The sequence below is a fragment of the Mesoplodon bidens genome (genome assembly GCF_964165515.1).
Source record: "Mesoplodon bidens genome assembly, chromosome: X".
Lineage (NCBI taxonomy): Eukaryota > Metazoa > Chordata > Mammalia > Artiodactyla > Ziphiidae > Mesoplodon > Mesoplodon bidens.
In genome coordinates, this window is record NC_138163.1 from 53,844,231 (window position 1) to 53,859,513 (window position 15,283).

General features: G+C 39.0%; 1 protein-coding gene across 1 annotated transcript in view; it reads left to right on the top strand.

The window, feature by feature from the left end:
- ZMAT1 (zinc finger matrin-type 1) overlaps positions 1 to 15,026 on the top strand; it is a 33,285-nt gene extending 18,259 nt beyond the window's left edge. Inside the window, exons 3-7 of the mRNA XM_081222241.1 lie at positions 667 to 768; positions 846 to 1,020; positions 2,610 to 2,894; positions 11,921 to 12,020; positions 13,266 to 15,026. Coding sequence (XP_081078367.1) covers positions 667 to 768; positions 846 to 1,020; positions 2,610 to 2,894; positions 11,921 to 12,020; positions 13,266 to 14,577 — 1,974 coding nt within the window. The 3' untranslated portion in view covers positions 14,578 to 15,026. The remainder of the gene's footprint in view (positions 1 to 666; positions 769 to 845; positions 1,021 to 2,609; positions 2,895 to 11,920; positions 12,021 to 13,265) is intronic.
- The last annotated feature ends 257 nt before the right edge of the window (positions 15,027 to 15,283 follow it).

A 15,283-nucleotide genomic window follows, 5' to 3' on the forward strand; every position in this document is an offset into this window, starting at 1 on the left:
TTGTTCAGAGATTTTTCTAATGTGCCTAACCTAGAATGGTTAATTTCCTCACATAAAAGAATTTGAGAGGTAAGCAGTACAGGGCTGATGTGACAGCTCCATAACATTATCAGAGATCTAGGCATTTTCTGTCTTTCTACTCTGATGAACTAGCCTCTGTCCTCAAGATCCCCCATAGTCCCAGATGACCTTTAAATCTTAATTCCAGAAGCAGGAGGGAAGAAGGTTAGAAGAAGGGTTCATCCTCCATCCTTTTAGGAGGCTTCCCAGAAGTTCTACCCAGCATTTCAGATTACATCTTATTGGCCAGAATAGAGTCACAAGGTTACATCTTGCTGAAAAGGAGGCTGGAACATGCAGTCTTTTAGCTGGGCATATTGCCTAAGATGTGTAACTAAGGAAGAAGAAGAAGTTTGATATTAGGCAAAAAAAAAATAGGAGTCTCTGTCAAAAACAAAAACCTAGAAGTTATTGGACTCTAAATTACAGCATTATTTTCATTTTAACTGAGATTTAGAGATTTGAAAGCATGTGAAGCCTTTTCGTAAACTTGGTACACATTAAATATATTTCAATTCACGAGTACTGTCCTCAAATTTGAAGAGGTGTAAATTTGGGGTACCTCTGTTATTGAATAAACAAAGTCATATTATATCATTTTTTCAGAGTGAAAAACATGCTCAAAATGTTAGGTTTTATTTTCAAATGCATGGGGAACAAAATGAAGTGCCTGGTAAGAAAATGAAGATGGATGTTAGGAATTTTCAGGTGAGTGGCCTTTGTTGATGTTGTAATTCGAAACTTTGAGTTATTGAATCTTTCTAACAAGACTGTGCTTATTTCAGATGCATAGGAGTGAAGTCGTATACAGAAACACATTTTGTGATCTCTGCAACATGATTTTTAGCTCCCCAGTTGTTGCTCAGTCTCACTATGTGGGGAAAGTCCATGCTAAAAAACTGAAGCAATTAATGGAGGAGCATGATCAGGTATCTCCATCAGAATTTCAGCCAGAGATGGGTAAGATGACATTCACCTCTTTAGCTTCAATACAGGGTCTCTCTATAATTTTCTCCCATCTCTGCCATCCATTTTTTATTGGAGACACTTTTACTCTGCCGCAGTAACTTGGTTCTTCTTCTGCCCAGTTAATCTCTTTCTGTATCCTTGTAATTTAATATAGAGATCATAATTACTAGCTGAATTTTAAGAAATGTTGCGACCTCTCCTTTTCAGTTTATTAAATCCAAATAAAAGCAAGTTATTTGCTATGTTGCTATAAAGAAAGAACAATAAGCAACCTGAGCTCTCCAGTTTCTAATCAAATTATAAAGTCTTAACTCCTTCTTACTTCTTCCCCTTGGCATCTATCTCATTCTTTTTTTTGCTTTAGTACTTTCCAAAACATTATCTCATAGTGTGTGTTCAGACCAATGTCTTCACCATAATATAGTTATATTGCAGCATTTTCTGACTATAACTATAGCCAAAAAAAAGGTACAGAATCTTCTTCTACCTGATTGCTCATTCCTTTCTTCCTATGAATATAAAGAAAAAGTACTACTAGCATTATCAATCAGCAGTTATTGAGTACTTATTTTATGTTAGATGCCAAAGATACAGAGAACTGTAAAATGTTGCTGTTTCCTCCTTCCAGTGATGTTGGGCCTCCAGCGCATGAGAGAACTGACCCACAGATCTCACTTCTGGCCTGAAGTGGCAGAGTACACCCTGGAAAACCCAGCCTGTATTTTGAAAATGTTGTGTGCCAGAACAAAAAATAAGATGATCAATTCTCTGGAATAAATAATTTACCACATTCTCACTAGCTTCAACACTTTAGGAATAAAGCATGTCTAGCATGGTAATTTTACCAACATTAATTTCCAACTCATAGCGTAGGCCTCATCAGCATTAAAACATATAGTTTTCTTAATAAATGAAACCAGAATTATTTTTAAATTTATTCTAGTCTCTCTAATTTTTGTATATTTGTTTTTCTGTCTGTCAGTCAAGAGGGACAGAATCAGTGTGCCCTACAAGAGAAGGCATCTTGTAAAGCCTTATCTTTTAGTCCCCAAAATTCATAAATTTGGGCTCAGAGAGGAGACTAAATGAAAGAGCTCTGAAATAACTGTAATTGTGGAAACATATAATTTTATAGCCTTAAACAACTGCATAAATTTTATTTTGATACACCACAAATCTGGACTGAATAGGTGATTTACTGTGCTACTCAAGAAAGACACCCACTTAGAAGTTGGTACCATCTCTTTTACCCTCACTAATTTCAGGAACCATCCTAAGACATCTCTTATGCCTTCATTGATTTTTCAAATGAATAAAATTCATTTGAAATAAATGCCTAATGCTGAATATTCTTTCCTGTATCTTTGTTGGAGAAACTTGGTGACAGACTTGTATTCAAATTTCTATTCTCATAGAAGGAAATTCTTTTTAGCCTGAGTACCTTTATCCAACAGCCCTATATGGAAAAAGTCCAGAGATAGTAGGTTTTTAAAGAACTCTAACTTTCCCTAATACTTCATAATAAATGCAGCTCTAATAGCTGGACACATGTTGATCACTTTTCATTATGACTATTTCAGCAGGTGTGCCTATTACTACTTCTGCAGAGTCAACTTTTCTGAAGCCCCTTGTTGTCAAGCCTCCTCCAGGTGGGATTAAAGACGAGACTATGCCTTCCTCTTCCAGCAGTGCTTTGGATTTGAATAATCCAAACAAGTATTGCAAGCTCTGTCCTGCTTCCTTCAATAGTCCATTAATGGCTCAACAACATTATGTTGGGAAAAAACACAAAAGAAATGAAGCTAGGAAGAAGTTTGTAGACAAGATAAGAAAGAAGGCTCTCCCAGCAAAATCAGATGCAAATGGTAAATAGTAAAAATATCCCAAATCTCTTTCTTAGGAAGTTTATATTTTATAAAACATACTGGCTTATGTATATACTATTTTGCTTTTACTGAATACAAGGTTGATAATACTCATGGGATCATAGAATTTTCGATAAGTAACGACTTTTGAGTCCATATAGGTCTGTCTGTTGGTTTTCTAGCAAATGAGACCCAGAAAGGTTTAGATGACTCTTACTAATAAAATATAGGTATTACCACGGTTTCATGTTATATCATAGGTACATAAGGAAGTATTTTAAATTAGTATCATGTAGTTATATCATTCGGTCACTAAGTATGACTTAAGTGTCTCTTAGGTGCTAGGCTAGTTATTCTTGGGAATACAAATGAAGATATACTATTTTCCCTGAAGGGGCAAGTGTATAACTACTTAGGTTAATAATACTTCATTGCAAGAGGCTGCAGACATGGATTTTTGTGTACATATTTTTGGTAACCAGAGGAGCCAAACATCATGGTTCAGAAAATCTTTATAGAGGAAGATATGATTTAGATTGATAGCAGTGGGAAGGAGAGAGGATGAACAAAGGAGCTGAGAAAGAGTGGCAAGAATTCAGGCGCAATAAAGATTCTGATCCTGACTGGAGTGATCTACTTGCTCTTCTAACCATGTGTTTTTTCATTTTTCTCCCACAGGCACCTTCTCACTACTAGTATATTTTATTCCCTTTTCATATTCTCTTCTCCACCCACTTTTCCTCTCCTCACCATTATTTTTCAATTCTTTCCTTACTAGACCTTTCTGCTTAATGTGAAAATGTTCATTACTCCCTTCTTGAAGTTCTATTCTTTGTCATTAGTAACTCCTTATGCTATTGTTCTTTTCCCGTGTTTCTATTTCTTTTCTGTTTTCTTTGGGGGCTCTTTTTTAAATTCATTGTCTAAATGTAGGCATTCCCGTGGTTCCATTCTTGACCTTAATCTATAACATGATCTAATCTGTTCCTCTGATTTCAGCTCTCATCTGTATGCTTATGACCTTTCTGCAAAGCTTTAGATTCATATATTCAAAGAGCAGCTACCTCTTCACCTGTATACCTCATAGCCACTTCAAATCCACTCAGTCATTCAAAGTAGAAACCTGTAGTTAATTGTAAATCCCACAGCACCATCTACTTCACTTCCTATATCTAATGAAGCACCAAGCCATGACTGTTTTACCTCCTGAATCTTACTGTTACCTTTTCTCCAGCCATGCTTTTCCCACACTAGTTCAGGCCCTCAACATCTTTTCTAGAGTTTTGCTACTCAAAGTGTGGTTTGTGGCCAGCATTATAAACATCACTTGGGAGCTTGTTAGAAAAAAGAATCTCAGGCCTCACTGCAGACCTACTGAATCAGAATCTGCATTTTAACAAGATCCCTAGGTGATTTGTACAATAAATTTGTACAATAAATTTTGAGAAGCACTGTTCTAGAATATTGCCACAACCTCTAACTATTCTCCTTGCCATCAGTTTTATCTCCCCAGATCTACCCTCAATTTAACCACTAGAGTTTTTCATCTAAAGTGTACATCTTTTCATGTCATTCCCCTGCTTAAAAGTCCTTATTTCTCTATTTTCTAAGGATAAAAATCTAAGCTTCATAGCTCTCTACCATCTTGTCCCTATCTCCTTCTCCAGGCTTATTCCCTGCTACTTCCTGCTATGATTTATGTGGGTCAGAATCTACAAACTGCTTATGGTTTCCAGAAACCATTACCCCATTTCTTGTCTCTGTGCCCTTCATGCTGCCATTTTGCCTAGAACATCTTCGTGTCCCTCTTTTCTTGACCAACTCCTACTCATTTCACTTCTTTCAAGCCTTTTCAGTTCCTTCAAGGCTTATCTTCTGTGCTTCCTTAACCTGAATATCTAATTATCTCTCCCTGTGTCTTTATCTCCCACTAGAATGTAACGTCTTTGAGGGAAGGGACTTCATCTAACTCATCTATATTTCCAGTACTAGAGATAGAAACTGGCACAGAGTAGGCCTACCTCAATAGAGATTAGTTTAATATATGAATCAGTGAACTATTAACCTTTATTTATTGAGTGCTAACCCTGTGTTTGTACTATTAAGTTTTCTGCTTAATGTGATTCAACATGTCCCCAAAAGTTACATAGAGATCTGTATTTTTATCTAGGATTTTAAAGAACATTGATTTAGGCAAGTGTAGAAATAGAAGTGGTAGGGCTTCTGAAAGTCGTAGATGTTTGGAGAAATGACAAACTTCCACTTGTTAGGGTATTTTTCCCATCGCTACGCTGAGGGTGATCTGAAATAAGTGGCTTCTAGTTTGTAGCATTAGGTAAATTGGAACTGAGAAGTGTGTCAGCCATGAGAAATGTGTGCACTTTGGTCCCTTCTGAAAGGAGGGTCATTTTAGCACTCTGAAGTTTCAAGGTTATTAGATTGAGAGAAGGATTTTGGTGAAATTTTCATCTGGCTGGGGAGGCGGGTGCTGATCATCAGCATAATTTTTTTTTTTTTTTTTTTGCGGTACGCGGGCCTCTCACTGCTGCGGCCTCTCCCGTCACAGAGCAAAGGCTCCAGATGCGCAGGCCCAGCGGTCATGGCCCACGGGCCCAGCTGCTCTGCAGCACGTGGGATCCTCCCGGACCGGGGCACGAACCCGTGTCCCCTGCATTGGCAGGCGGACTCTCAACCACTGTGCCACCAGGGAAGCCCATCAGCATAATTTAATCCAGTCATTGAAGTCATTTTACACTAGCCTCTGAAGATGAAGCTCAAAGAACAGATTTTCAACCCTGCCTTGACTATTTCATTTTGATAACAGTAAACATTTGAGGATTAAAAAATAACTGGCTTGAGAGTCCACCTGCCGATGCAGGGGACACGGGTTCGTGACCCGGTCTGGGAAGATCCCACATGCCGCGGAGCGGCTGGGCCCGTGAGCCATGGCCGCTGAGCCTGCACGTCTGGAGCCTGTGTTCCGCAACGGGAGAGGCCACAACAGTGAGAGGCCTGTGTACCGCAAAAAAAAAAAAAAAAAAAAAAAAAAAAGCTGGAGAATTTAAAGTAGCTAATGAGAATTGCAAAGAACAGCTACATCAGAAGCCCATATTATAAGTGAGCAAGCGGTAAGACAAAAACAACTTAACCTGTGCCACTTTAACTATATTCACTCTTCACCCATTTTCTCCCTTCTTTCTGTCTCTGCCTTCTTTTCTATCTGCTGTTGTTTATATATGTTTCTACTATATCTAATCTCTTTCTCTTTTTCTTCATCATTCTTACTGCTCTCTTCATGTCCCTCATTCAGTCCAGATCTTATTAGCACAGGAATGGCTACCATAATGATATGGAAATAAAGTATGTATGTATTTTTAATTTACTGTATTTGTTCTGTTTATTTTACTAATTTCTAGCCCCATTATTGCACTTAGATGTCTCACCTTCACCTGTAACTCAACATATCTAAAATTGAATTAATAATCTTCCCTAAAACCACCTTAAATTTACCAAGTTTTCTTTCTTTGCCACTAGTACCACTATTTATTAGTCACCCACACTTGAATCTTTGAGGGCATCTTTGACTAAATTTCCCTATCTCCTATCCATCCACAGTCTTATCAGGTCTTTTTAGAACTATTTCTCCTTCCTTTATCCTTCCATTGCATTTTCACTACCATCATCTCACACTTTAATGCTGTAACCACCTTCTGAAAGGCTTTACTTATACCTCATTGTTATTCTCTCACTACCTAGTAGCAAGATTTCAACCCAGGATCAATTCCACAGTCCACTTGTTCTACTTTTACATTCAGAACACTGAGTGATCCTATGGAGAATTATACAAGGCTAGAGATTGGGTACCTCTACAGAGTCTTAGTATCCAATCTCTGTGGCCTTTTAGTCCTACTTAATACTTTTCCTTTTCCTTCACTTTCCTTTCAGCAGTGATTTTTAAGCCTACACCACTCTGCAGGACTCTCTTCTGTTTAGCAATCCCCCTCCTCACAACATTCAGGCAAGCTTATTCCTTATTTCATCAAGAAAAATGTGGCCATCAAATGTGGATACCAAGTATCTTGCCTTAACCAAATAATCCCTTAACCTTGAGTTTCCCTTTAACTACTACACTTTCCCCTTCTCTTCTTTGCCAAGTTTTTTTTGTGTTGTTTTGTTTTTCAAATATACTCTTAACTGTCTTTACTGATATTCACTCCTCAAGTCATTACCAGTTGTTGACACTCATTCCCCCAGCCCTCCACACCACCACTGTACCGATCCACTGAAACTGTCCCTCACAGGGTTATTGTGACTTCTAAATTTCTAAATCCAATGGCCATCTTTACTCCATTCACTAAACATTCCTCCTTTGACATCACTCCCTCCTGTTCATCCTTACAACTCTGTCCTTTACTTCTTGATTTTTCATGGACCCCCTCCTCCTCTATCATCTAGTTTAAAGAGTGGTGCTCTCCAGGGTTTTTATCATTATGTTGGTGTTGCTATGCCCACCCATACATTATCCTCAGGATATCTCACCCACTCTGATTGTCTTAACTAACCTCCATCCCCTGACTTCTCCAAAATTAACCTATCTTCTGCCTTTCAAATTCCCATATCTAACTGCCTATTGGACACCTTTACATGAAAATCTCACAGATATATCAGACTCTGTGTGTCCAAATTCAAACTCACCAATGCTTATTCTCCCACCTCCTAAAATAGTACTTCCTTATGAAGTTCCAATTTCAGTTAGGATCACCACCCACTCAGTCACCAAACTATGCTGAGAGGTATTTTAGACTTCTCTAGATTCCTCCTTCTCCCTTATCTCCCACATTCACTCAGTCATTAAATTTTGTCTGTTTTAATGGTAAAAATTTCACCAATATCCCTGCTTCTCTCTACCCCTGCTGTGACCTTTCTAGCCCATGCCCTCCTTATCTCTTGCCTCATGTAACTGTGGTCTCCTTACTTCCAGGCTTGCTCCTCTTAAAATTACCCTCCATATTGAAGTTAGAGGAGAGATTTCTCTAAAACACACAGCTGACCATGTTACTTACTACTTAAACCACTTCAAGGTTTCCCAGCCCACAGAATAAAAATCTAGGCTCCTTAGCATAATATAAAAGTCTCTTTGATGTGATACACTTTTGTGTATCACAAAAGGCGGTTTTGCCTCTCCCATCTCGTCCCCTTATATTTTATTCTGCAACAATTCCAAATTTTAACTAGTTCCTGTAAACACTTCTGTGTTTTTTTTCATGCTATTTCCTCTGCCTACAGTACTCTTCTCAACTCTTTTAACTGTTAACTATTTTTCATTTTTCCAAGTTTAACGAAGGCATCATCTCTTCCAATAGCCCTCTTCAGACCCCCATATTGTACTAAGTGCCTCTGCTTCCTTGAATACCCATACCTCTTAAGCATACTTTTCTTACCTTTTACCAAATGAGACTGAAATCCTCTGTTCATGTGTCTGTTTCTCACTTGGATTTGTGAGCAACCTGCCTATTTTATTCATCTTGTACCTCTAGCATCTAGCATGATGCTTGGTGCCACACAGGTGTTTAGTGTTGGTTGAACAGATTATTTGAATTCAGCACATCATGCTCATTTCTGTCTCTTCCATACCTGATATTGTTTTCATCCCCTGGAATGCCCTAATTGCCTTCCTTACAATTCAAATCTTTCTTTTCCTCCAAAGTCCATCACAACTTCCCTCACTCCTCTAGCTCTTGGTATTCTCCCCTTCCTCTGATTTTTCATAGGTATTACTGTTCATTGACAGTTGCATTAATTATACTCCCTTAACTGAATTGGCCCCCTTGAGACAAGGGATTGTATTTTATTCTGCATATCCTTCTCAGTGCTTTATATAGGAATGAGTATATGGTTTTTCTCAATATTTGATAATTGTTTATTGAAAGGCAGTGTTGTGTAGTGGGATAAACATAGATTTGGAGAAATGTTGGAAATCAGTTGCCCAGTTGCACCTCAGATTCCTCAGGTATAAAATGAAAATAAGGCTACTTCACAGGATTAAAAGAGGATGAGATGAAGCGGTATATACAGTACCCATCACAGAATAGGTCCTCAACAAATGTTAGTTTTCTTGAAATATTTTGTTTTCCTGCCGTAATTTAAAAACATGTAAACTGGACATTTTCTATTTTTCTTCATAAGCTAAATGCCACATTAAGTTGCATTTTTGCTTGCATGTAGCTCTCAGTTGATTTTCCCCATTTAAGGTATTAGATCAATGGTTCTCATTCTTGACTACATACTAGAATCATGCAGGCAGCTTTTAGAAATCCCAATGCTCGGGCCATCCCTAAACTCAATTAAATTAGAATCCCTGGGACCCACACATTAGTGTTTTGTTTTCTCTTTTTTAACTCCCCAAGAGGTTTTGATATAGAGCCAAGATTGAGAACCAAAATGTTAGACTATAAAGATATGCAGTTCCTCAATCTATCCTTTGAAAACAAAGACCTTAGTCCAGGGAGTTATGAGATAGGGCTGTGATTAGGAGAAAAGTGGGCTCCACAAATGTTAGGTTATGGATGATTCTGAAAGTTACAGGTTGCAAAGAAGCTTGAGTTTCTGGGTAAAGTCAGAAACAGGGAATCCTAGCAGGGCTGAGGGGAGCAAAACTTGACAGGCCCAAGGAGCAGACTCAGATAGGAGAATGGACAGTGTAAGGAACATAGTAGAGGCAGGTTTCAGTAGGATCAGACCAGGAATTTTGAACTTGGGGCCAATAAATAGACTTCATGTCTTCAACAGAAAGGGTTTACACCATTTTTATATATTATTTTCTGAGATATCTATATCCTAGAAAAAGATAAAGAATATCAGTGTGTGAAAAAGACAAGGGCTAAGGTAATAGAAAGCAGACCATAGTTCCAGAACTGCCTCTGGATCTTTCATATGTGTCCTGCAGCTGCTCTAAACTGCTATATTACCTATATTATAATCTTCTGGTATAATTTGTGAAGAAACCAAGGAGGAACTGAGGAGAACATTATATACAATATACTCTATAAGCACTAAACAAATATGTAAAATCTCTGAAATATAATCTGAGTTTATAATCATAATGAAGATCATTGACTCGATAATCTAGGCAGTGGTGCTCAACAGTGGCTGCACAGAAAAATCATCTAGAGTGCTTTCAAAAAGTAAGAAAACCTGGTTCTACCCCTAGAGATTCTGATTAAATTAGTCTTATGTGGAGCTGTAACATGAATATTTTTAGAGTTCTCCACAAGGTTCCAATGTGTAACTAACATTAAGAACCACTAGTCTAGAGGAAACCAGGATTCCTGCTTATCTTGCATAACTTGGGTGCCCTCAAAATACATGGTATTGGCCAAGTGAATCTGAGCCTTAATTTTCCCACCTGTTAAATAAGGTTAGTAATAATTTCCTGAAAAGGGTTGTTATGAGCATGCAGAGTCCTGGATTTAGTCCTCAGCCTTGCAGGAAGTCCAGAGTCTTCAGAGGTGATCAGCCTCAAATCAGGGACTCTGCAAACCAAAAACAAAATTGGAAGATGCAGATAAATAACCAAGGAACTGGAAAGGTATTCCCTTAGTGTTTTTTTCCACACATCCTCTGACAATAATTAGCTGGGGTATTGTTAAAATACACATTCCCTGTCCCAGTGAATCATATTCTCCAGAGGAGGGGGTCTGGGGATCTATATTTTAAACTCACACTCCAGGTGATTCTTACCAGAGAGGGCTGAGAAACATTGTAGTTTAATACACTGTCATTCTGGTATTGATTTATGGTAGGAGGAGAAATATATATTTCCAGTTCTGAGGTTTTTAAAAATATATATCTATCATCTAGGGTATCCTCTTTTTTGTATCAGTAATATGGGAAACCAAATTATAATCAGAAGTGACTTGGCAAGCACAAAATCAGAGCACAGGAAGAGAGGATAGTTTTGAAGAATTATTTATTTAGACTTTGACATAACCGGCTCTCCTGGGCCCACCACAGAGTATATGTCAATAGTGAACATAGTCCTCATGTTCTTCAAAGTCAAAATCTTTCTTTCTCCTTGACAATTATCTCCTGTTTCTGTGAATAATCTTTGCTTAGACAAGGCCAATACACTTAGTAATAATTAATTTAGTGGCCTTTAAGTGATTAAGTTGCTGTTTGATTTAAAAGAAGATGGTCTTGCCTGACCCTAAAAATCTCTGCAGCCATCAGTTTATTGCCTCTTCCTTAGGGTGGGATTGTTTTTATATTTAGCTTATGAAATTTATTAAGTTATTTCTTCAGACCAAAGAGAAAGTGGAAGGATGATAAGATTAAGAAAATAAAACTTAATGTCACCTGCTTTCTGTTCTACCTATGAATCAGAAGAGAGGTAGCTAGTATATCTGTTCTATAGTTCTTGACTCTTATGAAGTGGTAACTAGCGGTTTTGTTTTAGAATTTTGCTTTCAGCATTTATCCTGAGAGTGGGGCTCACTGAACCTCTCTCCTTTCTAAAATCTGTCTGTAGAAATAACTTTTGGTAAACTAATGCACTACAATGATTTCAGGTAAGAGAGTAAGAATTTGCTTTTATTTGTTTTTAATATTTTGGGATGTTTCAAGTTTTAGTTGGGTAGAAAGAGAATTAGGGGCAAACAAAAAAGAGGTTGGTTGAGGGATTAAGAGGCAAAGATTGATTGGGCATGCTAAATTTGAAGTGTCTGTTGTACTTTCATGTAGCAACAATAAACAGGCAGATAGCAGTTTCTTAGGAAAGAGGCCAAGGCTAGAGAGGCAGTGCGGTGTAGTGTGAAAAATTTGGGACTTTAAATTAAGAGACATGGGCTCTGAGAGGCTATCTCTGTTACTAACGCTTTGTGACTTTGACCAAGTCATTTGACCTCTCTGGGCCTTAGCTTTAAATTGGGAAGGCTCAAGTAGATGATCTCTAGTAAATTCCTGTCCAGCTATGTGATTCGAAGTGTATTCCTATTGACCTTCTTAACTTGAACTCTCTGTTTTTTCAGCATTTAGTATGAAAACCTACGTTTGTCATATTTGTAATATCACCTGTACATCTTTAGAAATGTTCCAGTCCCATATGCAAGGAAGTGAACATCAAATTAAGTAAGTATTTCTTGACAAAATGCTCCTGTGATACCAAAGACCAGGGCTTCTGTCAAGTACCTTTGCATGTACTTTACAAACTTTCTAGGCATTTATTTCCCTAAGAGTTGATCCTGGGTATGGTTGGTGATATTTGTAACATATTGTATGTTAGTTCCATCCCCCAGGGAGTTCTCTAGCCATGATAGTAACTGACAGAGCTGGTTAACTGCCACCCCTCCTGACCAGACAGCATTGTCCTTCTTTGGAAAGACGCTAAAGGATCATTCTCAGGCTAACCATATAAATTCAAATAATCCCTGTAATCCCTGGAAGGTTGGCTAATTCCAGAGATTCAGTGATCAGTCATCATCCTTCCAATGAGGTATAGTGGTTAAGAAAGAAGGTCTTGTTGTTAGACAGAACTGAATTGGAATACCAGATCTATCTTTCTGCCAAGTATGTAACTTTGGACAGCTCTGACATAAAGTGGTTATAATGAAATATGAAAATATGTGCAAGGTGCCTGACCTGGCACATAGTTGGAGCTCAATACACATTTATTCCAATCTGTTTTGTTATTTTGAGGAGGAAAGGATTGAGTGGACAATTGGGGATTGGATAAGTCAGGTAGTGGGACAGTGGGGCACTTAACTATTGTATATTTTTTTGTTGTTTTTAAAATCAAAGCATACTATTTCGGTTACATTATTTTAGTGGAAAATATTTATATTATTGAGTCTGAATACTAAGTAGCTAAGTTGTCTCACTCACCAAATTAACCTTCATTTAGACTCTTTTTTAAAATCTCAGGGTTCCAGAATAAATAGCTGTCACATTTATAAATCTGTACAGAGAACTAATAATCAAAAATTTTTAAACCAATGTGACATTCAGGTCAGACCATCTTTAGGGCATTAAATATTATTGGTCCTTTCCCACACATCCCAACATGCCTTATATTTTTAAGTACTACAGCAGTGTCAAATATGTCTGCTTCTTTGTACCCATCTTTCCCTTCATCCCAGGCCTGAAAATTTTTTTTATGTGTGAAACATTGTGAGGTGCTTAGGAGATATCTGACTATCCCTGCTGCTTCTCTTTGACATACAAAAAGTCACAATTTTTAGCTTTTATATTGAGGTAGGTAAAATTTTGTTTGGGCCTCTGTTGTATTTTTTTTTCAAACTAATATTTTTGAAAGCAAAGCAAACATTCCAAATAAAATAATCTAGTAACAAGAACTTTCTACTGTCTTGTTTGCAGAGAATCCATTGTTACCAATCTAGTGAAGAATCCAAAGAAGCCACCAGACTCTTACCAAGATGAAAGTACAGATTACATCAAAGTACAGAAAACCAGAGGACCAGAACCAAAGTCTTATTTCAGAAAGATGGAAGAGACTTCTTTGGAAGTCTGCAGGTACAAAGAAGCAGTTGATTCCAGATCCAGATATAGAATGTTTGAACAAAGACTCCCATGTGAGACTTTCCGGACATACCCAGGATCATACAATATTTCACAAACAGTGGAAAACCAGTTACCTCATTGCTTTCCAGATCAGTCAGAGAACACATATGACACTTTCCAAGATGAACTGGAAGATTATATCAAAGTGCAGAAAGCCAGAGGACTAGATCCAAAGACTTGTTTCAGAAAGATAAGCAAGAGCTCTGTGGAAACCCATGGGTACAGAGAAGTTGATTCTGGACCCAGACCAAGAATGTGTGAGCAAAGATTTTCATTTGAGACTTCTCAGACCTCCCAACGACCATACAGTACTTCACCAATGGGAAGCCAATTACATCACTGGTTACCAGCTCGTTCAAAGAGCTCATATGACTCTTTCCAAGATGAACTTGAGGATTATATCAAAGTGCAGAAAGCCAGAGGACTAGAACCAAATACTTGTTTCAGAAAGGGAAGCAGGAGCTCTGTGGAAACCCATAAATACAGAGAAATGGTTGATTCCAGACCCAGATATAAAATGTTTGAGCAGAGACTCCCATTTGAGACTTTCCAGAATTACCCAATATCATACAGTATTTCACAGGCAGTGGAAAACCAGTTACCTCATTGCTTACCAACTCATGACAGCAAACAGAGATTAGACTCTATGACCTACTGTCAACCCACCAGAGACTATTTCCCAGAAAAACCAGTACCCCTGAGCCTTAGTCAACAGGAAAATAATTCTGGCCCATACAGTATAGAATCTGAAGTTTACAAGCACCTCTCCTCAGAAAACAATACCATTGACCATGAAGCAAGTCATATGCGGAAACATAAGAGAAGGCACCTGGAGGAAGGTGAAGAAAAGCCAGAGGAGGAGCAGTCGAAGAATAAAAGGAAAAAGAGTTATGGGGATACAGATCTAGATAAGGACAAGAGCATCCAGAAAAGGAAAAAAGAGGGAGATAAAGTCAGTTCAGAAAAGCTTAAGCATCGAAAAAAGGGAAAAAGCCATGGTGTTCCCTCTGAGAAGGAAGAGCATACGCACAAGAAAGAGAAAAAGAAATCTGTTGAAGAAAAGACGGAAGAGGAAATGCTTTGGGATGAGTCTATTCTTGGATTTTGAACTTTTAGCTTTGTTTACCCAATGAGAAATCGGTTAAGAATAGGGGAATCTAAGATGGCGGAAGAGTAGACGCAGAGATCACCTTCCTCCCCACGGATACACGAGAAATACAGCTACACGTGGAACAACTCCTACAGAACACCTACTGAACGCTGGCAGAAGACCCCAGACCTCCCAAAAGGCAAGAAACTCCCCACATACCTGGGTAGGGCAAAGCGGAGAGATCCCCACACAGAGGATCGGTGCCGAGCGGCACTCACCAGCCCGAGAGGCTTGTCTGCTCGCCCGCCGGGGCGCGCAGCGCTGGAAGCTGAGGCTTGGGCTTCGGTCAGAGCGCAGGGAGAGGACTGGGGCTGGCGGCGAGAACTCAGCCTGAAGGGGGCTAATGTGCCACAGCTAGCCGGCAGGGAGTCCGGGAAAACTCTGGAGCTGCCGAAGAGGCAAGAGACTTTTTCTTCCCTCTTGGTTTCCTGGTGAGCGAGGAGAGGGGATTAAGAGCGCTGCTTAAAGGGGCTCCACAGACGGGCGCGAGTCGTGACTGAAAGCGCGGAGCCCAGTGACGGGCGTGGGACGCTGGGGCTGCTGCTGCCGCCGCCAAGAAGCCTGTGTGCGAGCGCAGGTCACTGCCCACACCGCCCTTCCGGGAGCCTGTGCAGCCCGCCACTGCCGGGGTCCCGGGATCCAGGGGCGGCTTCCCTGGGAGAAC